This window comes from Lepisosteus platostomus, chromosome 6, assembly GCF_059453375.1.
Source record: "Lepisosteus platostomus isolate fLepPlt1 chromosome 6, fLepPlt1.hap1, whole genome shotgun sequence".
Classification (NCBI taxonomy): domain Eukaryota; kingdom Metazoa; phylum Chordata; class Actinopteri; order Semionotiformes; family Lepisosteidae; genus Lepisosteus; species Lepisosteus platostomus.
Window position 1 is genome coordinate 40,536,325 of NC_142616.1, and position 26,057 is coordinate 40,562,381.

At 37.1% G+C, this 26,057-nt stretch overlaps 1 protein-coding gene across 1 annotated transcript; it reads left to right on the top strand.

Moving 5' to 3' along the window:
* The first annotated feature begins 175 nt into the window (after positions 1–175).
* On the top strand, positions 176–25,214 carry cusr (Copper-only SOD repeat protein). Its single transcript, XM_088635854.1, has 10 exons — positions 176–395; positions 3,476–5,552; positions 10,744–10,843; positions 13,639–13,716; positions 16,186–16,290; positions 17,856–17,997; positions 20,645–20,759; positions 21,028–21,152; positions 22,108–22,191; positions 23,076–25,214. Exons 1-10 carry the CDS (start codon positions 344–346, stop codon positions 23,168–23,170), a joined length of 2,973 nt encoding a protein of 990 aa, XP_088491980.1. The 5' UTR covers positions 176–343; the 3' UTR covers positions 23,171–25,214.
* Positions 25,215–26,057: the final 843 nt, after the last annotated feature.

Genomic DNA, 26,057 nt, shown 5'->3' on the forward strand with positions numbered 1-26,057 from the left:
GTCTTGAACTGGTATAAAATTATATTGTGGGTATGCCTAATGAACAAAAAGGAGAGGCAGGAGAGGCAATTTCTGTTCCTATATAATCTCTTAATCCTGTTTATTAAGTGCTGCAGAGAGCGTGCATTGTGGGCAGGGTGAACAGAATCTCATTATCTTTGACAAGGTGTACCTCTTCTGTTTCCCCAGCCTGAGTGCCTGAGAGAGGTAGCCCCTTCCTTGAGCCAATCAGAGCTGGCCTGAGCACAGACTACAAGTGCTCCCAGCTCTCTCCCTTACCTTTACTCAGGAGGCAGCAGGAACGCACTGACCAACCAGCACTGCTAGTCAGTACCAATGAGAGATGTCTGCCATCATGTGCCTTTCTTTGGGTCTGTTGCTGCTTTGCTTGTGGGGTAAGTAGCAACAGTATTTCATAAGGCTTTGCTGTCTAGTTATTATGTAGTTTATATTTTCAACGTTGTAAGACTGTCTGAGAAAAGCAGGTAGCACTTGTTGTACGAAATGTTCTATCTGATAACGCGGCTGGCTTTTGATGCCGCACTGAAACAAAGTAAAAAAAATATTAGCAATTAAAGGACATTTCAGTTTCACCTAACCTTGTTAAACTTCTCTTTTACATGTCCAGTGTGAATTTTGTTCTGCTTTTTCTACTTTCTAAGCTACAGTATGTGCAAATGGAGAAAAATAGTTTTCAAACTTACATTTTCTTGTGCTGGATTTACAAAGTTTTTCTAATTATTTTAAACAATAGGGAGCAAAAATATGTGTTTTTTGACTTTTGGAATTTGAAACAAAAACAGGCTGAAGCTTGTATATAAAAGATAAGCATGTTGAACACTATTGGCTAATCACTTAAGTTTGAAAGAAAGTAATCTCTTCCCTTCTAAGAAGCTGATCTTTAAAACAAAATGCTCCAGTTCAAAATAAAAAGAGTTTCATTGTGGTGAGATACAACACAGATGTAGGAAAGAGAGAGAGAAAAACAATGTTTTATCTTAACATTTTTCTTTTGAGAGTAGATTGTCCACATAATCAAGAAGTTTTGAAAGTTATTGTGTAAGCAATTAATCTTTAATCTGCAATCATAATAACTTTAGAGCTACACTCTTGTTGATGAAAGGCCTTTCCCATGGTAAAAACTCCTGTGGTTTTTGTAGTATATTTTATAGTAATACATATAAAAAGATCTACACTACATTCTTTTAGGTTTCTAATTTTTATAGCTTTTGTCTGTAAATACACACTCTATAATTTACAATTATTATATTGTCTCTTGTCCTGTGATGGACTGGCATGCCATCCAGGGTATATCCTGCATTGCATACCATTGCTTGCCAGGATAGTTCTGGCTCCCCTGCAACCCTGTTTTGAGTAAAGCTAATAAAGCGGTAAAGGAAATGTTTGTCTCAGCTATGTCTATGTTCTCCTTGGAAGGTAAGACAGTATGTACAGTATGTTTTAAATAAAGCTTAGAAGACTGGAACATAGAGAACATAGTACACTCTCATACCTCACCCAGGCTTATACAAACCATTGTTAAAAAGAACATGTACAATAAAAAAACAGTTGATTAGATCACTTACACTGTAAGTAATGTGCAGAATTATATTTCGTCATTTAGTTGTAATTGTAATACAGAATAGACTGAATTTTGACACCACCTCTGTCTACCTTTGAAGAACTGAAATTTGAAAGCTTTCTCTTTTCTCTTAACCTAATATTAGTATTCACCTGAAATGACACCTTTTGTTTCCAAAACTGTGAGTCAGCCAAGGTCTTCCAAGATCGAGTCCCTTGTTTTCTATTTTCCCTTTCAAGCTCAAACCGAAAATCCTCCAAACTGAGCTAAAACTGTTGCCAAAATACTGAGAGAAGCTGGATAAGTCCTATGAGAATACTGTGAGGTGGGATGAGCCACAAATGGCATTTCTGAATCAGGATCTGTCATGTGTATTGAGGTAAAACAAGATCAGGAAAAAAAATGCTACACCTGTGCAGCTTATCTGTGCGCAGCCTGTGTGGTTTTATTTTCACCAAAAACTGTGTGGTTTTGTGCCTGCTTTGGCTCACTAGACCTCACTAGACCTAGAACACTTTCGCATGAGTGAATGAAATTTAAAGAGAAGTAAAGCCCCATGACACACGCTACACTGGCCACACTATTAGGCGCCCCGGTCAAATAAAAAGAGCCTCCCTGTGACAAAATGTGTCATTCATTGTAATACACTTCCATCACCTGACCTAGCCAGAGCAATTCCCAGGACTCAGGCATGCTGAAAACCTGCAGAATTGTACAGCTTAATACCAAACAGCTGAAATTCCAAATCCCACAGTTAACTGACCAAATAAAACCGAGACTAAGTAAACAACAATAAAATATTACAGTAGGAATAGGTCTTTTGAGCCATATTTTAACACAATAATAGATTTTAAACACAATTGCAGAGTCTCTAATGGATTTGTGAAATGAGTTCCACAGCAGGGATCCATCTCCCATTGTGTGGAAGAAAGTATGTACAGTATAAGCTGGACAAACCTTAAAATCAACATGTCTTAGGGAACCAATGCAGGAGAGGACAGGGGTTATGTGTTATAGCAACTGGCTATAATTTTCATGTGAGATGGACATACTGAAGCCTACTTAGTATCTTTAATAGTTACCACACTAAGTAAGGGATTAATGTCATCCTGATTAAATAAAGCTGTGCAACTATTATTCAGTACCATACAGAGAAAGGATGGTAACTGAGAAATGTTACGTAAATGGATCAAAAGTAAAAGTAACTTTGGATTTATTTTCAAAATCGACTTCTGTCAAGGGTTTAATTTCAGTGTTGTCGAAAAACTACATTAAAACCACTTTCTTTTCATATATATTTTTAAGAGCCAAGAAGCTTAACCACAGTTCAACCACAGTTCACAGTGCTTATATTCTGAAATGAATTTGATCCTGCTAAAAGAAGGGGTTGGGCTTGTGTTACAAATATTACTAAACTGTCTGGGAGAACATGCCATGTTCTGTAAGTCTCTGGTTGTAAACTGGACTGATTATGCAATTTGCAGTTTATTACTGTTTGCAATAAGGCAGTTAAGGTACAGTAGAACTAAGTATTATTATTATTGTAACGCATATGGCCGACAGGTACTGTGTAAGAGCCGGCTTACCAGAGCAGGTGATGTCACCGCCCTTCCCAGTTATAGCAGGACCACAGCCCCTGGGCTGTGGAGAGATCTCTCTTTGGCTCACCGGGCTGGGTCGCTGTTGAGTGACGCGGGAGTCCTGGGTTCGAGCCCCCGACGGTGGGGGGCCGACCTAATGTGGCAAGGGCGCCTGCCTAATGAGAAATTATATTTCCTGAGTGTAGTACAATAGTACAAACAAGTAGTACAAATTTCTCATCTTCAATGAATCAGTGCATAAGTGTTCTCCAGTGCCTGTCCTTACAGCATTTGTTTTTTCTCCTCCTTTCAGGGTCTGCTTTCTGCAAGCAGTTCAGAGCTGATTTCAACATGGCAGGGGTGAAGGGATGGGTCAACTTTGATTCCAGCCAGAAAACAGCCTCTGTGAATTTGACAGGGGCCTGCAATCAAGTGAACCTGTCTCTAAATGAATTTCCAGTTATGTATGGCCACTTCATATATCCCTGCCTGCAGACAAACATTGGATCAAGCATCTACAGATTCAGTGTCAATCAGCTGAGCATGTCTGTCAGTGTTCCAGACCTTTTTGAAAATAGATCCAGTCTAGATGACCTATCCCTTTTAGTTGAAGCCTGTAATTCCAGAAAAGCCTGTGCTACAGTAAAACAAAATAAAATTGTAAAAACGTGGCAAGCCAAATTTTATTCCTCTGTGGCTGGAGATCTCTACATCCGTCAAAATGAAGCAGAAAGTGCTGCACAAATTCTCTCTGACCTTGTGTCTCTCCATTCAGGTGCTGCTGTAACTTCTGTCAGCATGTTCATTGCCCAAGCCAATTTTTCTGGTTGTGCCATTCTTCCAAGCCAACCTGACCCATCCACCTTGTCACTGCTTGGTAGGCTAAGGGTGGGCTCCCCTCTACAGCCAATAAAGTCACGACTAGAGATTGCAAATCTCACAACAGTACGTTTTGCACTGATCAATTATGGCACAAATTATGCATGCGCAGAACTCAGGGTGATGGAACAAAAGACAGTCAAGGCCATCATCAACATGAAGGGAGCTAAAGGTTCCTTCAGCTTTACCCAGGCTTCTCCATTCGATGTCACCGAACTTAAAGTGAATCTGACCAACCTAAAAAGCCGGGTGCGGTCGTATCATGTACACGACTTTCCAGTCCCCCAAAGGAAAACATCGGAAGAAAACGTGTGTAGCAATGACAACGTTGGTGGGCACTGGAATCCATTTAACGTGGATGCGAAAAGTCCCACGTATCCCAAAGATCCAGGAGCAACTCATGACCTGTATGAGATTGGAGACCTCAGCGGAAAGCATATGTCCTTAGAAAACATGGACACTTTTGAGGAGAGTTTTACTGACTGGAATCTACCTCTGTTTGGAAGGAATAGCATTATTGGGCGCTCAGTGGTAATCCACCAGCCAGACTCTTCAAGGCTTCTCTGTGGAAACATTGGTTACCCAGGAGAAATGGTGATGGCAAAGTCTGTCTTTAGGGGTCCTGTGGCAGGAACAATTCTGTTCAGTCAGCTGAAGAACAGTCCTTACTCAGATTTAACTATGTTTCTGGATCTCTTTTATGCGAGCTCAACAATACCTGCAAGCAGTAACCATAACTGGCATGTTCACATGTACCCTATCAGCTCTGAGACAGATTTTGATCCGAATGTATGCATGAGCACAAAGGGCCATTTCAATCCTTTCAACATTAACACTACTGACAGCAGTTATGTCCTGAACTGCAAACCAGACAGTCCTTTTGCTTGTGAAGTGGGAGACTTTTCAGGCAAACACCAGCCGATTGATTTACACTCTGATGCTGGGAATCTGAACAGCAAGCACCTCTTCACTGACACAACATCTGGGATGTCCGGGATCACTTCCATTCTTGGCAGATCCGTGGTGATTCACACAGCTAACCAAACCTCACCTAGACTGGCTTGCGGAAACTTAACTGCTGTGCGCTTGCCCTCTGCAAGAACTGGTCTCTGGTTCGGCACCGGAAAAGCTCAAAACCAAGTGCAGTTCTCTCAGAGTTTTCCCCTGGACTTGACTATAATCAATGTGTCGCTGGCAGGTTTAGGAGCAAAAGCTGGGGGATATCATGTCCATATTCTGCCTATCAAAAATGCATCCACAAGCACAGACCCTTGTTCAGACCAGAACATTATGGGTCACTTCAATCCGTTTTCTGTTAAAGTGTCTTTATCCCCGGCACCTGGCTCAGGCACACCAGATCAATATGAAATTGGAGACATTAGTGGAAAGTATGGGCTGCTGAGCAATCTTGATGAGATTAAAAATCAGTACGTGGATAATAATATGCCACTGTCAGGGCCAAACAGCATCATGGGACGCTCAGTGGTTATTCATTATCCTAATGGATCCAGGTAAGATAGACTCCCTTCAGTCAACATCTCTATGTTCCCTCCAACTTTCTCTCAGGTTTATTCATGGTGCTTCAGCAGAGACAGCCATTTTAGCAAAGTCTCTTTAATCTTTAAGAATAAGGTGTGCAAGCAACTCATTTCTGTGAAAATTTAGTGAACTCTCTGCTCATTTCCAATACAGTTATGTAAAGCAAATGTGCTGTTATCATGTGCAATAGATATTGGCTACACTGCATAACTGACCAACAACTTTGAACAATACAGAACAGAAAAAGGGGAAGAAAAATTACAATGGAAAATGATGAACACCAGGTGCATCCTAAAACATTTCTAATAAAGGAACATTTTAAGACACATTTAAAGGTCTCCTAGTTTTAATGTTCCTCATTCTGAGAGAAAATTACCATATAAAGGGTATCACTAAGTAAGCATGATTGTCATTTAACAAATAGCTAAAGGAAGAATAAGAAATATTTTAAGATCACCAGCTGTTCATGGGTAAAAATAAAATGAAGGTACTTTATTTACAGGCATTATTCAAGCTACACCTTCTGAATTAATCAAACATAATAGCTGAAATAAAATAGTAAATATTGATGGATTATTATTATTATTATTATTATTATTATTATTATTATTATTATTATTATTATTATTATTATTATTACATTGGGTAGCATGGTGGTACAGTGGTTAGCATTGCTGCCTCATAGCGCTGGGGCCCTGAGTGTAATTCCTAGGGTTCTATCTGCATTGGGGTTTATTTGCACTCCCTGTTTTCGTGTGGATTTCATCTGGGTGCTCCAGTTTTCTCCCCCAGTCCAAAGACATACTGTTAGGTTAAATTCCTCCTGGGAAAATTGGCCCTCGTGTGACCATATAGTATGTGTGTGTTTTTGACTGTGTATGCCCTGCAATAGATTGGCTTCCTGTCCAGGGTGAATCCTGCCTGCCTGTTAGCTTGCCAGGTTAGGCTTTCCCTTTGATCCTGTATTGTGTAAAGTGGTTAAAAATGACCAGCAAACCCAGTCATCAGAAAACATGTGGTAACATTAATTACCTTCGACATGCACTATGTTTGCACTTCATAAGAATGATTCTCTCTTAAAGAAGTTTTGCTGCTCTTCTGATACAGTTAAATTGGCAGCAGTTCCAATTTAGTCAATATCAGGAAAAGTATCATATAAAAGTATTAACAAGAGCCAACCTGAGTACGTCAAGCTATGCAGGATACTAGTGACACGTCAGCAGCAGTGTTACCAAGCTATAACCTGATTTTGTCAGATGTAAGAAGCTATGTAGGGCTGGACCTGCTTGGAATGGAGACCTCCAAGTAAAGCCCGGTTCTGCTATAAGTGATATTTGATGACAAGTAGGTGACACTTACGGCGCCATGGTACCTCAGATGGCAAGGGCGTCTAGCTCTTGACCGGAAGGTCCTGGATCCAATCCCAGGTAGGGGCAAGTGATTTCACTTGCTCTAATTCCTTCCAGATGGCTCCCAGGTCCACTCAGCCTGCTTTCCAAATGAGTACTGGGGGTTAATCCTTCTGGGGGTAATAGGTCGGCCAGAGTGTGATACTGACCACATCACCTCCACTTCCAGTGTTGGATGGTCAAGAAAAATAGTGGCTCTTGTTCCCCATTCCCCCCATGGGCCTTTATGGCCTGAAAAGGGACCTACGTACTGTACCTACTGTACTACCTAGGTGACACTTATCCCTTTGAACCTGGACTTTTGAACCAGTGTTTCAGATGGATGATCATGGACACTGTGCATTAGAAGGTGTTGTCCTTCAGATTAAATCACAAATGGAGGTCCTGACTTACCTAAAAAAATTCCACTGCATTGTTCATAAGATGGAGGACTATCCCCAGTGTCCTGGCTACATAAATTAATACATAAATCGTTAAATTACTTATTTAATTCAATTGATGAAGTTGAACTTCTTTTTTTCCACCTGCTCTGCTGTATAGGGGGCTGCTGGAAACAGAATTCCCTCCTATATGTACATGTAAAGCACGAAAGCAGTGAAAATCCCATATTAATGCTAAAAATTATTATTACTGGGGCACTTTGGGTGCAGTGGTTAGTATGGAGTCCTGTGAAGCTATCAGCCTGGAGTTTGCACATTCTCCCTGTGTTCACGTGGGTTTCCTCCAGGTGCTCCAGTTTATGTCTGTAGTCCAAAAACATACTGATAGGTTAATTGGCTTCTGGTGTGTGCGTTTGTGTCTGCATGTGCTTTGTGATGGACTGGAGTCCCATCCAAGGTGAGTCCTGCCTTGCACCTGTTGCTTCTGTAGGCTCTGGCTCCCCTGCGACCCTGTATAGACTAAAGCGGTTAGAGAATAGGTGGATGGATTATTACTAATGATCACATCATTACAAAACATTCAATAACCACTTATCCAATGCAGGGTCACAGTGGCCTGGAGCCTATCATGGGAAGCATTGGGTGCAGTGTGGGAAACACCCTGGACTGGATGCCAAGTCATCACAGGGGACACACAGACACCCCCAACCACACACCAGGGCCAGTTTTCCTAGAAACCAGTTAACCAACCAGTATGTCTTTGGACTGTGGGAGGAAACTGGAGCACCTGAAGAAATCCCACATTTCCCCACATTTCACAATACAGGGAGAACATACAAACTCCACGCAGATAGCGCCCCAGGAATAGAAACAACCAACCCAGAGCCGTAGGCAGCAATTCTAACTACTGTGCCACCATTCTGCCTACAATGCAGCCCTTTGTTTCTGAAAGACTGATAATTATAATTTTCATCAGGAAGTTTTAGTTCCGTATGTAACCATAGATAGAGGTATTACTTAGTATTTTTACATATGAAACTATTATGCTAAAGTAGTATTATTAGTATTTTATTACACTTTAACTTTTACTCCATAACTCATATCTTGTGTTGCTCAGCTTTTAACTGCAATATGTCCATCACATTACATGTTTATTTGTAGTTATATGCATTTTTTTATATATTGGCTATTTTCATTTCATTTCATTAGCCAAGACTCATTCATGCACACGATGACCTTGTATTTCCTTATTCTCTGGGCCACGGATAGAGTTACTAGACTTTCTACCCCGATAGCTCCTTGCTATTTTTTGGAAATATTTTGGATACTTTTTAGCTTGGACTGTATAACAGTACATGGATTCATTAGGTGCAACAGGGAAGAGGAATATTGCTGCACCTTTTAACTCATTCATGTTAGTGACTGTGTCACAGTGCTACTTATGTTACTAATGATTATTTCTCTAAAATATCATTAAGCAAATTGTAGCAGTATCTGCAAAAAAGATTAGCATTTTGATGCTGAACCTTAATGAGACATACATTATGCCAAATGTGTACAAGAGAATGGGTCAGCTTAGCTCATGCAATAAATCATGGTCAGCATGTACAGTAACAAAGGAATCATAATAAATGTTTCCAAGCATGCTACTACCTTAACCACAGAACCAAAGTGATGAATACAATGGGGATTAAGAAATGGAACTGAAATAATTACAGTATGAAACGTTTACTTGTTTTTCAATTAACTTTTATATTAATTACAATTAAATTATTTCAACAATAGGTAGAAAAACATACCAGTGTTATGCACTAAATGACAAAGCCAGTAGCATTTTATCACTTCAGAATATTACTAATTTTACAAAAGTTAACTTTTTGTCATCACTTACAATTGTCTACAAAAATCTTTATTCACAGTCAAGAATCTTGATATCCTGGGAAAAAGTTTCTATTTAAATTCAATGTTTTTTACAAGACTGCTATTAAATGGTGAAAATGATTCTGTGCTTTCCTTCCTGTATTTTTCATTAGTGAATTTTTCATATCATTTTACTGTAGAAATTCTTTAGCACAATGAGACACAGGGCCTAGTAAAGTTGAACTATGAAATAATTACAGTATTAGATATCAGAAACACTGAACAATCATCTCTTTCTAAGTCTCTTTATTCCTGGTAGGAAACTAGGAAATATATTGGTTTCAAATTGCTACTGAATAAGGCTAAAGTGTGCAGGTGGTGTCACATTTGGGTTTCAGTCTGCATTCTGGTGGATGTAGTGAACTGGATATTTTTAAGGCAATGTCTTTCAGGGTTAAGGAAATTAATCAGGAAAAGTAAGCAAATAATTACAGAAAATTACATAACAGTTTGTGGCACAGTGGAGCAGTGGTAAGCGTTACTGTCTTGCAGCACTGGAGACCTGGGGTGCTCTCTGTATGGAGTTCATATGTTCTTCCCATGTTTGCATGGGTGCTCTGGTTTCCTCCCACAGTCCAGAGACATACTAGCTGGTTAATTGGCTTCTGGGAATATTGGCCCTGATATGTGTGTGCTGTGCAATGGACTTGTATCCTGTCCAGGGAATATCCCGCCTCGTACCCTTTGATTGCTGGGCTCCCCTGCAACCATACAGTATGAGGCAATTAAAAATGGATGGATGGCTGTATAAAATCTTTTAGCAAAACAGCACAAAGTCTGATGTACAACAACTACTGTACAATAGTAAATACTAATCTGAATGGAGGTAAATCTGTTTAGTTGTTAGTATGTAAGATACACATTTATAACAGTACAATTAACTAACTTAACATCTGAATAGGTTAGAGGAAGGAGCTGCTGTGATGGCCGCAAAGGAACAAATAAAGGATAATTCTAGGCTAAAAAGTAGAAAGAAAGTTTTCACTGTTGAGTCTTCTTTAGGTATCAGGTGTTCCTTAATTTGTCTCCTATCATGCATGAGGTACGTATTTAAATGAATAAACGTTTTTATAAATGTTAGGCATTTGTGTTCCTCTCTTCCGGTGAGTTACAGTCCTGTGGGTTGTGAAGGGAACTCAAACTCCTTACCACTGAAGACTTGGAAACAGTGGTAATTACGGGTAAATAAGCCACTTATAGATTCAATCAAGGTATTAAAAGCTAGAGTGGAATGAAAACCATAATACCATCTGATTTGAAGTGATCATAAATTAGGATCAGGGTCTTAAATCAGAAATGTACATTCATACCTAAACAGTTTTAAGCCAGTTTTTAAGATTGTAATTTACCTTTCAAATATGCAATTACAGTGTTGTTATTTATGTTAATTTTCTATATGAAGGTGCTCGTGTAATTCCTTGATTTCCCCCCTTTTTTAAAAAAAAAACCTGAAGAATGCAGTGTGCAGACATCCTGCCTGATCAAGCCTCAGACGGACACTGGGTTCGAGCAAAGGCTACGTTTAATAGTTCTGTGAAGGGGACAATATCACTGGTAAGTTTTAAAAGACCTGGAAAAAATAATATCCATTCCGTCTTCAAAGATAGTCCTGAGGCTCATTATGAGGGATGAAACTTGTCAAAAAAGAATTACTGATAAAAAGTGTCTTACAGTATGTCTTTTTAAATGGTCAAATTGGCTTTCTTTTCAACAGGAGTTCTATTGTTTTTGCACTGGAATTATCCCATTGTCTCAAGAGGTTCCTGACTTTGACCAAAGAAAGAAACAAAAAGCAATGGCTGCAGGTCAATTTTGGCTAGGGTTACTCGGTTTCTCAAGGCTTGTGAAAGATCAGTCTTGTCTCAGAGATTCTGCATTGCTTCCTCTTTGACTTGAAACTGCACAGGTGGGAGTGGTTTTGAGTACAGTAGAGATCTGAAACACCTGAAGGATTATTGTTTAGAGCTAAAAACCTGTTTAGGATTTGAAGTAGAAGCTTGCTGCTTAATGGTTATACTCCTTTCTTAACAGCTGAAGAATGAAAATGCACCTTGAACCAAAAGATTGTTTTTAACCATTTAAACCTTGCATACATCATACAATTTTATTTTTTCTCTTCTTTTCCTGTCACTTCTAAAGACAACACTATACATGTTAGATGCTAGGAATTGTATTTTAGTCTCACAATACCTATGCCGATATTTTATACAAAACGATGTGAACGTTTTCAGACCCTTGCACAGTTTTCTGTCTCAGTTTCTGAAGCTCACAGTCATAATTTTAAAATTGACATTAATATTTGTTTTTACACACATTCAAAGACAAATAAAAAAGAAGCAAATAGATCATATTAAAAATACAAAAGTCATGACCCAATAAGTACCAAGTAAGTATGTAAATGTACAGTAATTTAATTTAGGTACACAACATTACCTTAATGAGCCATACAATTAGTTGAGCGGTCTCTGTGCATGGTAAAAGTGGCTTTAATGAATACAACATAATAACACCTGCTATTTAGGCTTCTTTAGTCGTACAATGAATTTCAAGTAAAGACTTGAGGTTGTGGATACATTTATTGAAAGCACAGATTAAAAGAAACATATTACAATCACTGAATATCCTCATGAGCACAGTCTACTCAATCATCAAGAAATGAAAGGTGAATCATACCACCCTGACACTACCTACTGTAGATCCCTCCAAATGGGGAAGCTGGGAAAGGAGGAAACTGGCCACAGGACACTGTTTAACTGTTGTAAAGGCAATAGAGTTCAATGGCTGAGATGGGGAAAAATGTACATCACTCAACATTATCCAGAACATTTCACAAAACTAGTCTGTAAGGCAGAGTGGCATGAAGGAAGTCATTATTAAAAATAACCCATCTCAAAGCCAGAATGGAGTTTGCAACAATGCACCTGAGTGACACTTTAAAACTGTAGCAAAAGGTGTCTCAGATGAGACCAAATTAGAAACTTTTAGTATAAAAGCCAAGCATAAAATTTGGTGCAAATCCGGCACAACATATTTCCTATACAACATCAACACTGCAAAAAATAAATAGTAGTTGCAGTATCAAGCTATGGGAATGGTTCTTTACAACAGAGTGTGAAAAGCTTGCTAGGAAAAATGGATGAGGCAAATTACAGGGAAAGACTAAAGGAAAACCTGTTTCAGTCTACTAAAGACTTAAAGCTGGGAGGAAAATTCACAATTATTGTCCAGAAAAAGTAGTTGTCCAAAAATTAGTTGTCCAGAAAAAGGCCCTGACTTGAATCCCATTGAGAATCTATGGAAACCACTGAAAACTGCTGTTCATAATCAATCTTCAAGTAACTTAAGAGAGCTTGAGCAAACCCACAAAATCAGAGAAGGGTACAAGGCACTGTATATCTGAAATGACTCCTCAGTGAACCTCAATTTGAAGGTTTAATTTGAAGGTTAAATATAAATGCAGGACATTCTTGAAAGTGTGTGGAGGATTATTTAGATATGGAAAATAATTACAGTTTTCTCTAAAAAACAAGTTTAAGTTACCAGTTAGGCCATACTGTGTACATTCAAACAAAGAAAAGGAGAGGAAATAGTAAATATCAATAAATTGAAAACTGAAGATATAGCGAATGATATTTCTTTATCAATATATAAAAATCACAACATGTTAGGTAAGTTATGCATCCTGTCCAAAGGACTCTCTAAAACGGTGAATGATGGAAGAAGCAATTATTTTGTTAAAGCTGTCACAAAAATATGACACACTTGCCTAGCAAGTGAATTAATGAGCAGAACTGGGAATAATGAACTGTGTCCTGTTGGGATGTGATGTTGTGCTGCTTTTCCAAATGATCCCTGAGTCCTAGCTCACTGTCGCTCCTGGAGTTGGCTGTGGGCTTAAGTCTTATCTGCATGCTCACCAGATGTATCTGTCAGATGAAGGGTTCAATAGTGATGTGTTCAGTTTTAAAAGTGGAATTTGGTTAACTACAGTATAATATCTCAGTACAAAATGTCTTTAAAGATAGAATATATATGTAACACATATCGTTATGGAATGAGAAATTCAGGGCTTTGTGAAGGTTCCCTAGATTTTAATGTAAGTTCAGGTTATGATGTTTATATCAGGATATACAATACTGTTTTGATTTCCAAGAAATTCTGTATTCTGCATTGGAAAGCCCCTACATATACAGTACTTTAGAAAGAGGCACAGTATAGGATGGTTTTGTAGAGAAACATCTCTCTTTAGGATACAGTATTCAAACAGTGTTTCAGAGGCTATGATCAAGTGTGAAGTCTACTTTGTTCATGAAGGAAAACACTTAAAACAATTACTATATGTGCTTTAGACCCAACAGGTATATCCCGATGGCAGCTGCAGTGACACTATCATTAAGGTGGACCTACAAGCATCACAGAACATTAATGTGAGTAAGGATTTTACTGTCTCAGCATGACACAGACAATTGGTATGTCTCAGTGACTATCAATACCCTAGTTGATGGATACCACTGGATACCATGTGATGAGCAATGCAATACCTCTGGTATGCAGTCTTGTTCCAATTAAATGGGAAATGCTGTTTTTACTGTGGGAAAAAAACAAACAAAAGGAAGAAAAAAAATACTTTAGTGTAATATTCACACTGCATCACCAAAAGAATTTCAGTTATGTCAAAGTAAAAAAAAATGCCATTGGCACCCAAATCCAGCACAGCAGTTTATTTTTCTTTTAACACAACCCAAACCTCACAGCTATTCCAGCATCTTTCCAGAACTGAAGGAGGAAAAAGAGCCTTACACTTCATAACTACCGGATTACATAGTCACAAATAGCCACAAATCATTCCTTAGGTTGTTAGGCTGATCAGTTAAAAAGTTCTTGCTTAATTTTAATTAGAGCAGTTGCCAATGAGATGATGGAGGTTTAAATTCTGTCACATCTGCATCAATAAAGACTTACTGTAATTACACCATTAACATAGAGGAGCTCCATTAAAATGTTACATAAGCATTAAAAAATACACAGACTGGAACCTTAAAAGCAATATAATACTGTTAAAGGTTTTTAAAACTACTGTATATATATATATTTTCATTCCCTTACAATTCCTTCTCTTTCACTACACATTCCAGCTGATTTCATGATCCTTTTTCTAATTCTATTTTTAACCATTGAAGTGAACCAAAAATTCATTTCTCCATTAAAATAAATAGCATAATTCATTCATGTTATACCCTATTAAGTACCTGTATATTTTACCTGTAATGGCTATTTTATGTGCATGCAAAATCCAAACACAAGTAACTCAATAACTACTGTAACTTCAGCAATGAGCACAATATCAGACCGGCTTACTTTAAATATAACTCAAAACAATCTCTGTTTTTCTTTATCAAAAAGTAATAGACATATAATCTTGATATATTTTAAAACTGTGAGCATATTAAAGTTGTGTTTCATTTGAAATATCTTGGGATTGATAATAATTCAATAATCATAAAATAATTTTAAAATATAGTGTTTTTGTATTTGGATATAGGCTGGATTAATGATTTGGTGGCAAAAAATTATTCAGGATTCTATCCAGTGGAGGCTCACAAACAGTGTAACATTTGTTCTATGATGTTTTTGTTTCAGTTCCAATTAACATTTCGAAATAATTGTATTCCTGTTCATTTTTATTCCATTTATTATCCAATGTCAGTTTCACTTAGATTAAACTGAATTATTTTAGCATTAGCAGAAATAATGCCACATAAGTCACTAAGAAACAAGACAAAAGTCCAATGGTACTTAACATGTACAGTATGCAAAAACTATACTTGGCAAAAACGTTTGGTAACTGAATTCAGTGTGATTCAGTTAATAAAAAATTGTGTTTGTCAAAGATAGAACCTGTTCTATACTTATTTCTTGCTGTCAAATAGTCATTGATAAATGTGCTCATATGTTTTCCTCCAAATGATTCCAACAAGGGTATTTTTCTCATGTGTGTCTTATTGGATTTGCTTTCATATTCTTAGGATTATAATAAACTCTAGCTGAGAGACACACCACACCACAGGTCGCCATAGGATAAAATATGGAGTGGAGTTGTTAATGCCATGATTGTGACCCTTAATTGACTTGTTATAATTGCATAGTACTGTACTAATTGAGCTTTTCAAAAACAAATCAGCTTCTACTTTTCTTAACTATCATAAAACAATAATATTATACATTATATTCTCACCTTTTTGTCCATTGAAAAAAACACCTTGTAGGGTAAGGTCGACTTTTCTGAATGTTGCCATTCTTTCTACACATTTTAACCTCTCAGATATTACTCAGAGTGTGGAGGAACCTGCTGAGGTGTTGTTTATTACAGAATGAGATTCTTTGTAATTTCCTTCATTTTCAAAACGCAGTGTCTTCTGAGGAAAAAGAAAATATGAGAAGATAAGGAACACCATCTTGAAATTCATTCATTTTGAATGAGCTCCTTGTTGGTTTGATTGAGGATATAAGAGGTGCTGTTTAGGAGTCTTTAATGCTGTGGGGTAAAAATTTCTTTGAACCTAGATGTCAGGGCTTTTATAGACAAGAAGGAAGAAGAGAGAAAAGTGCATTCCCGGTGTGGTTTTGGTCTTCGATTATGTTATTTGCTGTTCTGAGGCAGTGTGTGGTGAAGATGGTCTGGATGGAAGGAAGTTCTGTAACAGTGATGGTCTCAGCTGTATCCACCACCTTCTGTAGTTTTTTACGTTCATGAGCTGAGAAATTGCTGTACCAAACTGTAATACGATTAATGCAAAAAAGTAATGCTATTTTAAACACCAATTGAAATAAAAAGGAAATAAAAATGGATTTTGCCAGCACTGACAATTTTATTTGATTTTATTTTTTACTGTAAGGTCACTGAAGCTCTTTGGCATATCCATGTCAACTACATACAAGAGAAGGATGACAGATGTTCTGGTACAGGAGGCCACTTCAACCCTTTCAAAATAGACACTGGGGTGAGACATCTCTAAATTCCACTTACAAAGGAATCAATGTTTCCAGGTGGATTATGATTTTAAGAGCTTATTCCGTGAATTGCACCTGTTACTTGTTGGGATAGACTTTGGGTCCCTGAGACCATAGAAGAAGCCATTGAAATACGGCGCTATGGGTGGATGTAATGGTATTCAGTTATGTGAGATCCATGTGCTAGACCATAGTTTGGGAATCCTTGTCCTCTAAGTTTTCTTCTTCATTAATTATTTAAGAAATTAAAGCTTTTTATTTGAACTATTTTTGATAAGACCTTTTAATGCAAGTTCTAAAGTTAATAGAGGTGAAAATAATGGTATGAAATGAAGAGCGGATTTCCACAAATGCTGCATATCAGAACAACTGAGCTGCTGTTATTTAGGTGTGAGAAATTTCAGTAACTGAGCCCACGAAGAACTAAGAATGCTTATGTACAGCAGGTAATATTTCTGAGACAAAGGACTGAGGATAGAACAATTTAAATAGTGCTAATTAAGAAAATAGTTCAATTAAAGGCCCCAAAGCATTTGTGATGAACCCAGTTGTGAGCAGTACCAGACAACACTAGGAACTTGATCAGTCTATTGAAACACCTAGGTACAGAGCTCATGGAAAGACTCAAAATCTAAAATAGCCAATACTCCAAGAGGAATCACTGCTGCGTGACAACATGACGTTAATGCTTCCTGTACCACAGGGAAACCTAGCTGCAGTCACGGGTACACTGTCTGAAGGTTTTAACTTCAGTTCATCCCTTACCAACCCACTAGAACATTTCTCATTTCTGGCTCAATTAGAGCAGTTTTACAGCCTTTCCCAGCACAGATGTGCAGATTTGATAAAGAGATCTACCAAACTTTCTGGATGTCAGCCCTCCAGGACTGGAGATGGTTTCCAGCTGTTGTAGCAGCCACTAAGGAATTAATGCAGTCTATAACATTTTAACCCTTGGACCTGGAGACCTACAACCATGCACGTTGTATTTCATGCTCTTTAGTGACTGAAAACACGGAAGTAGTACAACTACAGTATGGATACTTTTAAGGGCTTTTTGCATAAAAATATTTAAATTACATTGCACTATTCTTGTAAAATAGAAAATTTATTTGGGTTATGGGAATATGGAACAAGCTATCCATTAATGTTTTGAAGCTGATAGCCTGGCTTCTTTCAAGAAATATGTATTCCTGCCTTTCTTGTTCTTTTTTCTAAATGTACAGTACAATCAAATACTGTACATATCTATAAATTCTAAGGACATTTTATTTGGGTATGTATTTGATTTTCTTATTACGTAATTGTGTTTTCCCCTTCTGGTTTAAAGACCATAAGAAATTGAAAGAAACATGCATGATTCAAAGACTTTTTGAACATATTTGTCTTTGTACAGTATGTATACATATATTGGTGTGTATTCATTTCTTTATTGGTATCATAGTTTTCAAATAATTACATTATTTGAATGTTTATGTTGATATATATTTTTGCTTTTCAAAGCAAGTTGCATATTAAATAACTCTGTAACTCTTTTTTACTTTTTTACTTCTAGCCTGGTTACAACTTCAGCTGTTCCCCTAATAATGTACTGAACTGTGAAGTTGGGGACCTGACAGCAAAACATGGTCCTGTCAGTCTGCATTTGAGGCAGCTCTTCACTGACACCAACCTTGACCTGACTGGAGATTTCACTGGTAATAACATAAAAATACAGCCTCCTTTAAATTAACCATATTTTGTAAGCCAAAGCTAGAAAGAAAACAAGAAATGCAATTTCAACCCAGTCTAAGGACGTATTGGTTAACTGGCTTCTAGGAAAACTGGCCCTCATGTGAGTGTGTGCATGTTTGTGTCTGCCCTACAATAGACTGGCATCTCTACCAGAGTGTATCCTGTTTTGCTGTAGTAGTAAAGGCAGTCCCTTAAATCATTTTATATAAAGTTTTTGTGACTTATAGATTTGTGGTTTGGATTAATCTTATCCCAAATTAATACTGAAGTCCTTCAATGACATGACACTTCTGGTGAATCATGAGCAACATGATATTTAATTTGCAATTGGTGATTGTGCTGATTTAATTTTGCTACCTTTATATGTAGTAGAAATGTTATTTTTCTTTTCTATTACTTACTGTATGCGTGTATATTTTTAAACTGCTGGCTTGTCAATTATTTTGTGTTACATATCCACTCAGTCTGATTTTTGTTTGCACACCTGGTGATACCAGAAAGAGGAAACAGGTTCCTGTGACCCTGTCACCTTCCAGCCACGCATCCTGCAATGGGCTGCATGAACTACAAGCTCTGCAGCAACTGAAAGGAAGTTCAGCAAATGCCCACTGACTCACAGGCCACAATACTGCCCCAAAATGAGGTCCAGGTGTCCTCAAAAATTCACAAGCTTACCATGCATCTGTCAAAATTATTAGTATTATGATGGTCTCAAGTAACTGCTAGTTCTCAGTCCACCAAGAGGCCTGCTAACTTATTCTCATTCTGACTCCTCACTTCTAGTGGGGAAACTGAAGACCTGTCTGGTTTTGTAAGGTGTTATAAGATGCAGGTGAAACACTACTCAATGAAAGCAGGTTTTTATTTTCTTACAGTAAAAGTCAGAAAGCCATCAGAGGACCATGTGCTTCTGAAGATGGTACCCTTTATTCTTGAATTAGAAGTACACCTAGTACTTTACAGCACCTTGCACACTGCTCATAATAATGCTTTTGTACTGCTCCAGTCTGTGTCATACAGTACTGTATGTGTGAATCTCTGTTTGCTATTGAAGTGTCATTTACAATGCCTCTGATTGTGGATGGCAAGATATTGAGTTGGGTGGCTAGGGTACAAGAATCACTGAGCTAACCTGTTGGGGGTGAAGCAGGGTGACATAGATTTCCTGGATCTCAAGTTGCTGACAGAGCTCTGCAAAGACCTCTTGTCCCAAAGTTCCTTCTCTGGTCACTGCAGAAACCCTTTTGGAACCTCAAACCAGGCAGATAAGCTTTCCAAAGAGCCTCAGCTATATTTGGAGAACCTTGATCTGAGAGTAAAAAAGTACAAAATATTTGGTGAAATAATCCACAGCAATTAAACTGAAGACAAACACCCCCATATATTCCATTTGTTCTGCATTGATGATGCTGAAGGGAAAAAAAAGAGCATTCACTGGGAACCTCTGCACCACACAGGTTCTGCAGGTCCGATAGCAATATTTTCTGTCCCAATGAATTCCAACCAGAAGTAGCTCTGCATTAGTCTCAGCATCCATTAGGTCCTAAGTATCATTTCTGCATAAGTGTCTTGATTCTGTGGTGTGACTCCTAATAATCCCCATCTACAAATTGGCTTCATCACTCTGCTCTCCTCCCCACTGTTAGTTGATGTGTGGTGAGTGTTCTGGCGCACTATGGCTGCCGTTGTATCATGCAGGTGGATGCTGCGCATTGGTAGTGGAGAAGAGGTCCCAATTACCTGTAAAAATGCTATGAAGTGTAAGCAATTATTAATTATTAAATAAATGTTTGGACGTCTGTTAAGCATGACCCCGACGACGTGCTCTGCTACATCATGTTTGCAAGTCAATGACTGTCAAACTGAAGGCACATGTCTTCCCGTTAAGTTACGCTAAATGTGCAAACTCTATCACATATCTGATGCTTATTGTATATAATCTCATCATTCTTACTCTTCTATAGCGCTTTTCTGGACAGTCAAAGCACATTGTACAGTAGGTAATGGGGACTTCTCTCCACCACAAATGTGTAGCACCCACCTGAATGATGCCACAAAGACAAAGTGCACCAGTATGCTCGCCATACATCAGCTATCAGTGTGGAGGAGAAAAGAATGATGAAACTAAGTGATAGATGGGGATTATTTCCCTGCCACGATTCGTAAAGACCACAGGGAAATTTGACCAGGACACTGGTGTAACACCCCTACCCTTTTTGAGTCAGGACCTTGGTTTTATGTCTCATCAAAAGGACGGCACCTTTTTTACAGTATAGCATCTTCATCCTAAAACTGGGGCATTAGAACCCACACAGACCGCAGGGTGAGCACCCCCTACTGTTCCCACTAATACTGTACCTCTCCCAGCAGCAACCTTAGTTTTCCCAGGAGGTCTCCCACCCAGGTACAGGCCAGTTTCACACTGCTTAGCTTCACTGGGCTACAAGTTGTGACTTGCAGGGTGATATACAGTAGCTGCGAACTAGATATTGCAGCTTTCTAAATATTCTAAATATAGTTTTGAAAGAAAATGCCTTTAAATTTATTTTATTGTCTTAACTGTAACTAAATGGTGAAGGACATCTGGTCTAAATGTAGGTTGTGTTACAGTTGTGTACAGGTCAATAAGCCTCAGCACCACAAGTGGTATCTTATCTTGTGCAAACATCATACCAGACTCTCCTTCAGAGCAAGTGATATTTCCGAAGCTCGACTCCTTCAGCAGGTGAGCATGAAGTCCACGTGAAAAAAATGTTTTACAGAAACAGTATTGTTTGTTTTGAATTTTCATTAAATCAGTCTCTTTCACAGAATATCTCAGTGTGTTAGCATACAGCATTCTTATTTTAAAAATATATTTAAAATGTATTTCTTACAGCACATCAAGTACATGATAAATCATAACTCTATGTATGAAACAGCTTGTACATCAGTTAAAGACTAAAAGAATGAACAGGTTACTGGATGGAAATAAAATTCTCCATCTTGTCTAGGTTTGAATTCCGCAACAAGGTTGCCAGTGTTCTGGAAGTTGACTTCTGGAGGGTCACTATCTTGCCTGAAGCGTTATCTGTTGTTGACCAGGGAAAATGCCAGAAAGTCACTTTCTTCTTATCAGGTAAAGCTGACATGAAATATCAATTTTTTTATTTACAGCAATGCTGTTTGACTTTAGCATCATGATTCTTGACTAACATTACTTTCTTTTGAAAACAAAGTTTGAGAAGTATGATTAATTGAATGAACAGTACAGGTTTTCTGAAAACACAAATAATAAATGTTCATAGCACTAGCACTTAAAGATAAATAATTTTCAGCAAAGCTGAGTTGCTCCTAAGTTACGGCTAACTCCTCACTGATTTGTAAGATAAGATTCTGTGTTTTCAATACGTTCTTTCTGGATTTCCAGAATGACAGGTTGGGACCGTATTTATGTCTATGTAAAAGGAACAATTCCATCCTTTCAAAAGCCAGCAACTCACAGAAACTTTAAACGGTAACATGATAGTTCACCTAAGCAGGTTTATAAAACTCATAGTCTGACAATACAATGAAAATGATGTAGTAGTTTTTGTCTCTAGCAAAGGTGTCATTTATTCTTTGAACTCTTTTTAGTTCTGGATTGGTTTGAAAAACCCAAAACATGCTCATGTACAATGTTAATTAAGTACTACTGAATTTTCTGTACTTATCAAGCAGAGTAGATAAGAATTGTGGTAGAGGAATAAAACACTTCTCTATATGGTCTGTCGGACAGTGGGTGCTGCACTTCAGCAGCAGATGAAATGGGTCCACTCATATACAGTATGTAATGTTATTTGGGATTTGAAGGATTATATAAATGATTATATACAGTATATGAGCACTATGTAAAGAAGGAATTATTCTTTTTGTTGGTTTTATGAAAATCAATGTGTATCTAAAAGAACAAATCAAAAGTGCGCAAATTCCAGTAACTTTAAAAGGGATCAACAACATAAAAATGTTGAATTTGGTGAGTGATAATGACTGACTAAATTATCACACTCTTGGTGGTATATTGATATTGTATCTGATATTTTGCTGTCTTTCAGGAGATGTAGATGCAACAAAACTTAAAACAATTCAATACAACGATAAGATGGGAAAGTTTCAGCAATCCAAACTCTGCTTACAAAGTAAGAATTCCTCTTGTTGTTGCCTCAGAATATGGAACACTTTCTTTTGTGTAAATCTACATACATACATATATATATATACACACATATATAGGTAGTGCTCCCTGATTTGAGTGTTTACAGTATTTTATGTCATGTAAAAAACACTACAACTGCTAATTAGAAAACAAAGCTAAGCTGCTTTTCAGCTGCCCAGGTTTGCTTCATCAATCCCACAGGTAACCCTGGTCACTAATCTCAGAGCCTCTCCTACTTGCAGACTTACTGTTGAGGTGTGTACACATGGCTTAACACCATACTTACTTTTTAGTCATTGTTCAGTGAAACATTCAAATAATATATCGTACAGTATATAATACAGTATATAATACATAATATATAAAAATAATATATTCAATATCCTTTTCATCAGATTGAAGATGCAGGTAGTTTTCAATGAACAAGACTATTTTACTTAAAATAATAATGGTTAATAATAAAAAGGTTTTTACAGTATAACCCAGACGGCTAATATTGTTTTTTCTCAACTGGGATCTGATAAAGATGCAATGACTGTTAATTGTCATTTGCAGTGGACTATGTTAAATAAAATAAACTTAATAAAGATGAACAGTAGGTATTAATTTCAACCTACACAATCATACATTCACACATTAAATTATTAAGCACAAAGCACTGAAAAATAAAATATTCTTCATTGCTGGAATGGATTACATAAGAAGGAGTGTTTAAAAAGATCAAGTTAGCCATTTTTTTCCACAGCAACACAATACATTGCAAATCAGTTACCTATAAATTTTCTCCCTGAACAAAAGTTTCTTTGTTGAAAACCCTGATGTATCATTCACATGATTAACAATGATGTTGCAATTGCTTTTTAACAGGTGGAAATGCCGCTCATCTGCTGGTGCCTGGTGGATATCTCCTGACAGCCGCTATTCTTGTAGTCCAGTCCTCCTTATACCTGGTGCAGCAGTAACCCAAAACTCCATTGAACACTGCGTTCCTCCTGACCTGTCCAGCATTGTGTGATTAATGGTTAAACTCATTTGATTTCCACACAGCACAAAGGCATTATTTTGAATGTCTCATTAAATGAAATCGGGCACCAACCTTGTCAAAAGAGTTTTGAATACTCCGTGTACTATTATGATGGGAAATACATACTGGCAGTCAGAATTATGGGGTCACCTGGATAATTTTGCTGAAATACAGCTGAACCAGGAAGAATCACTGTGAATTTTTGATTCATGTAAAAATAAACTAAAACTAAACAAAGTCTCAAAATAAAATTTAACAGAAAAGATGTAGTTTTATGATATTTCATAGCCTCATCATACTTCCTGTCTTCACAGTATTTCAGTTAGACCGTCTAGAAGATCCATTCTTCTCATTGACTATGAATACCAAGAGTGTTTTGTGTTTTATGTACAATACATAACCAAGCCCTTACTATCTAATGATAAGCCAACTCATGACTTACAAAAAATTAAACATACTTTTACATGGTCCAAACACAGAATTAACTGAAGAAATTAAATTAATAACATGTTTCTGATAGTCTTACAATAGTCTTCTAGTTTTAGTCTTCCATTCCAATGAGAAGCAATGTATTGATAGCCAGAATTGATAGAATTTTCTTTTCATTGCAAAACTATTCATCTTATTCTTAAAGGCTGAAAACAGTAAAATGTAGACTTTTACAGGGAGAAGGTGTGAGAGTAGTGTTAAAATGAGATGTGATAAGACTGATCTGAGCAATGAAAAATAAAAATGTCAGGATAATGCATAACTTATGTGCTCATATTTTAGGATTATTTACATTATGAAACAGATGGTATACAAAAATTGTTTACTCAGGTGAAATGTAATTTTCTGGTGATTGCTGTTCTTTATAGGATTAAAAACTCTTAGCTTAAAAGAAGAATATTCCTTGGGAATGTGTTTAGTTAAGAAATTGATTATTTTTCGTGAGCCAACACACACAAGCTCCTGTGTGCAGCTACTGAACAAAAAAAAACCCAAAACACTGAATTATTTTGTAATTAATGATCTACAATTACAAACATCATGCTATATTAAGCAACACTTGCTATGTTTAGTTTTTGTATCATTAAACTCTGTGAGCTTTTCAGAGCCAGTCTCTAGGGAAACCCCAAATCCAGTGCCTTTTGAAGCAGTTGCCACGGAGATGCATCTTGATCCATGTTCTATCCTGCTCACCTGCCTTCAGGAACAGCAGAATTAAGGACATAAACAGCTTTAATTCAACAAATCGGATCAGGGGGTTGGGGATCATTACCATTCTTTCAAAAGCAAATTATCTTTTTTTTAAGAAAAGGAGTGAGCAGTCATTGCCGCTAAGAATATTTAGAGACCACTAATGCACATAACTGTGTACCCTGCAGTAACAGGGTTATATCAAACTATATATACAGCATTTTAGCTACTATTGTCAAACGAAACTGTGTTTTACTTATTTTTACCATTTCACGCTTTTTATTCTATTTTTGATCAATATCTTTCAGTGTCTATTACAGGATGGTTTCATCTCTGGAATCTAAGGTTTAGATCTCTAACCTACTTTATATATTATATTGAAAACTCTGCATTTAATACTATATTCAGACAAATTTAAAGAAATATTAAAAATGTATCATGATCGTCTGCTAAAGTATTGTACGTCTTAATAAATTGCTATACAGTAGATAATTGTGCTAGGAACTATCGTTATTTCTCTTCATCATGATTTTTCAATGTACAGGCACTATATATTGATATGTATTGAGTACATTGATGTATTATGTGAAGATATTATCTGAAAACTTTATTTTCTGAAATCATATCAAGCCAAAATATGTTAAAACAACTGTGTAATATTTTCACAAACAGCCTATAATGAGGTGTTTATTGGGGTGTCATTATTTTGTTCAACTGATTGCAGCATTGTTTTTCACTTGCATTGAGAGAAACGTGTAAACCCTGCTGAATTACAATTGCTTGAATAAAATCTCTTCATGGTTTGTGGTGTTTTCGCTTGAGTACTATTAATTTCTATCACTGTTGTTTTCAAAAAGTGCTAAGTGTACCAATTAAGTAAAATAAATAATAACTGCATCTTCTTAATATTGTAATTACAAGTAATATAAAGATATAACCTACCAGACAAGCAGGAATAAATAGATTTTAAAGAATTGCACACCATTAACATTAGAAAACATTTTGTGTTTTTAAAGCTGTGCATTCAGAATACTTACAAGAGATCACTGTGAAGGATTTGAATTCCATGAGTTCCCCCTGGTGGGCACAACTCCGTATTACTTCAGGTTGGATGAAGATTCATCTGTCTTAATTTTAACGGCGTAAAATCAATATTTAATTAAATATTAACATTAAATTCAATTAATTTTTAATTAAATATTTAATATATATAAAAACTTCATCCGCATGCCATTTCAAAATACCATAAACAACTAATGGCAACACACTTCTGAGCATCTGAGGATTTTTTCTATATAAGATATGATAAGATCACTTTATTTGCCATATGCAATTTCTTGCTCTCCATGAGACACACACAGAGACAGGGAGAGAAGCTAGGGGTCAGAGCGCAGGGTCAGCCATTGTACAGCACCACTGGAGCAGTTGGGATTAAGGGCCTTGCTCAGGGGCCCAACGGAGGAGGATTCCTTTGCCGGCCGCGGGATTTGAACCGCAGTAAGGCTATCCTGTATTGAGTTTTAGAATTTAACGTTGGCAAGTAGGATTTTAATGAAGACCAAGTCTGTTATCTTTTGTGGTATATAAATAGCCTAATGTGAAAATTCTAGGCAGTATATATAAAGCAGATAAAATAATATTCCTTC

What these genes read in the sequence shown, in the direction of transcription:
- cusr (XM_088635854.1), top strand. Translation starts at nt 344, where the DNA reads ATGTCTGCCATCATGTGCCTTTCTTTGGGTCTGTTGCTGCTTTGCTTG. An exon ending in AAGCATCACAGAACATTAAT is followed by an intron (nt 13,717 to 16,185) that starts GTGAGTAAGGAT and finishes TTTTACTGTAAG; the next exon opens with GTCACTGAAGCTCTTTGGCA. An exon ending in CTTTCAAAATAGACACTGGG is followed by an intron (nt 16,291 to 17,855) that starts GTGAGACATCTC and finishes TTTTACTTCTAG; the next exon opens with CCTGGTTACAACTTCAGCTG.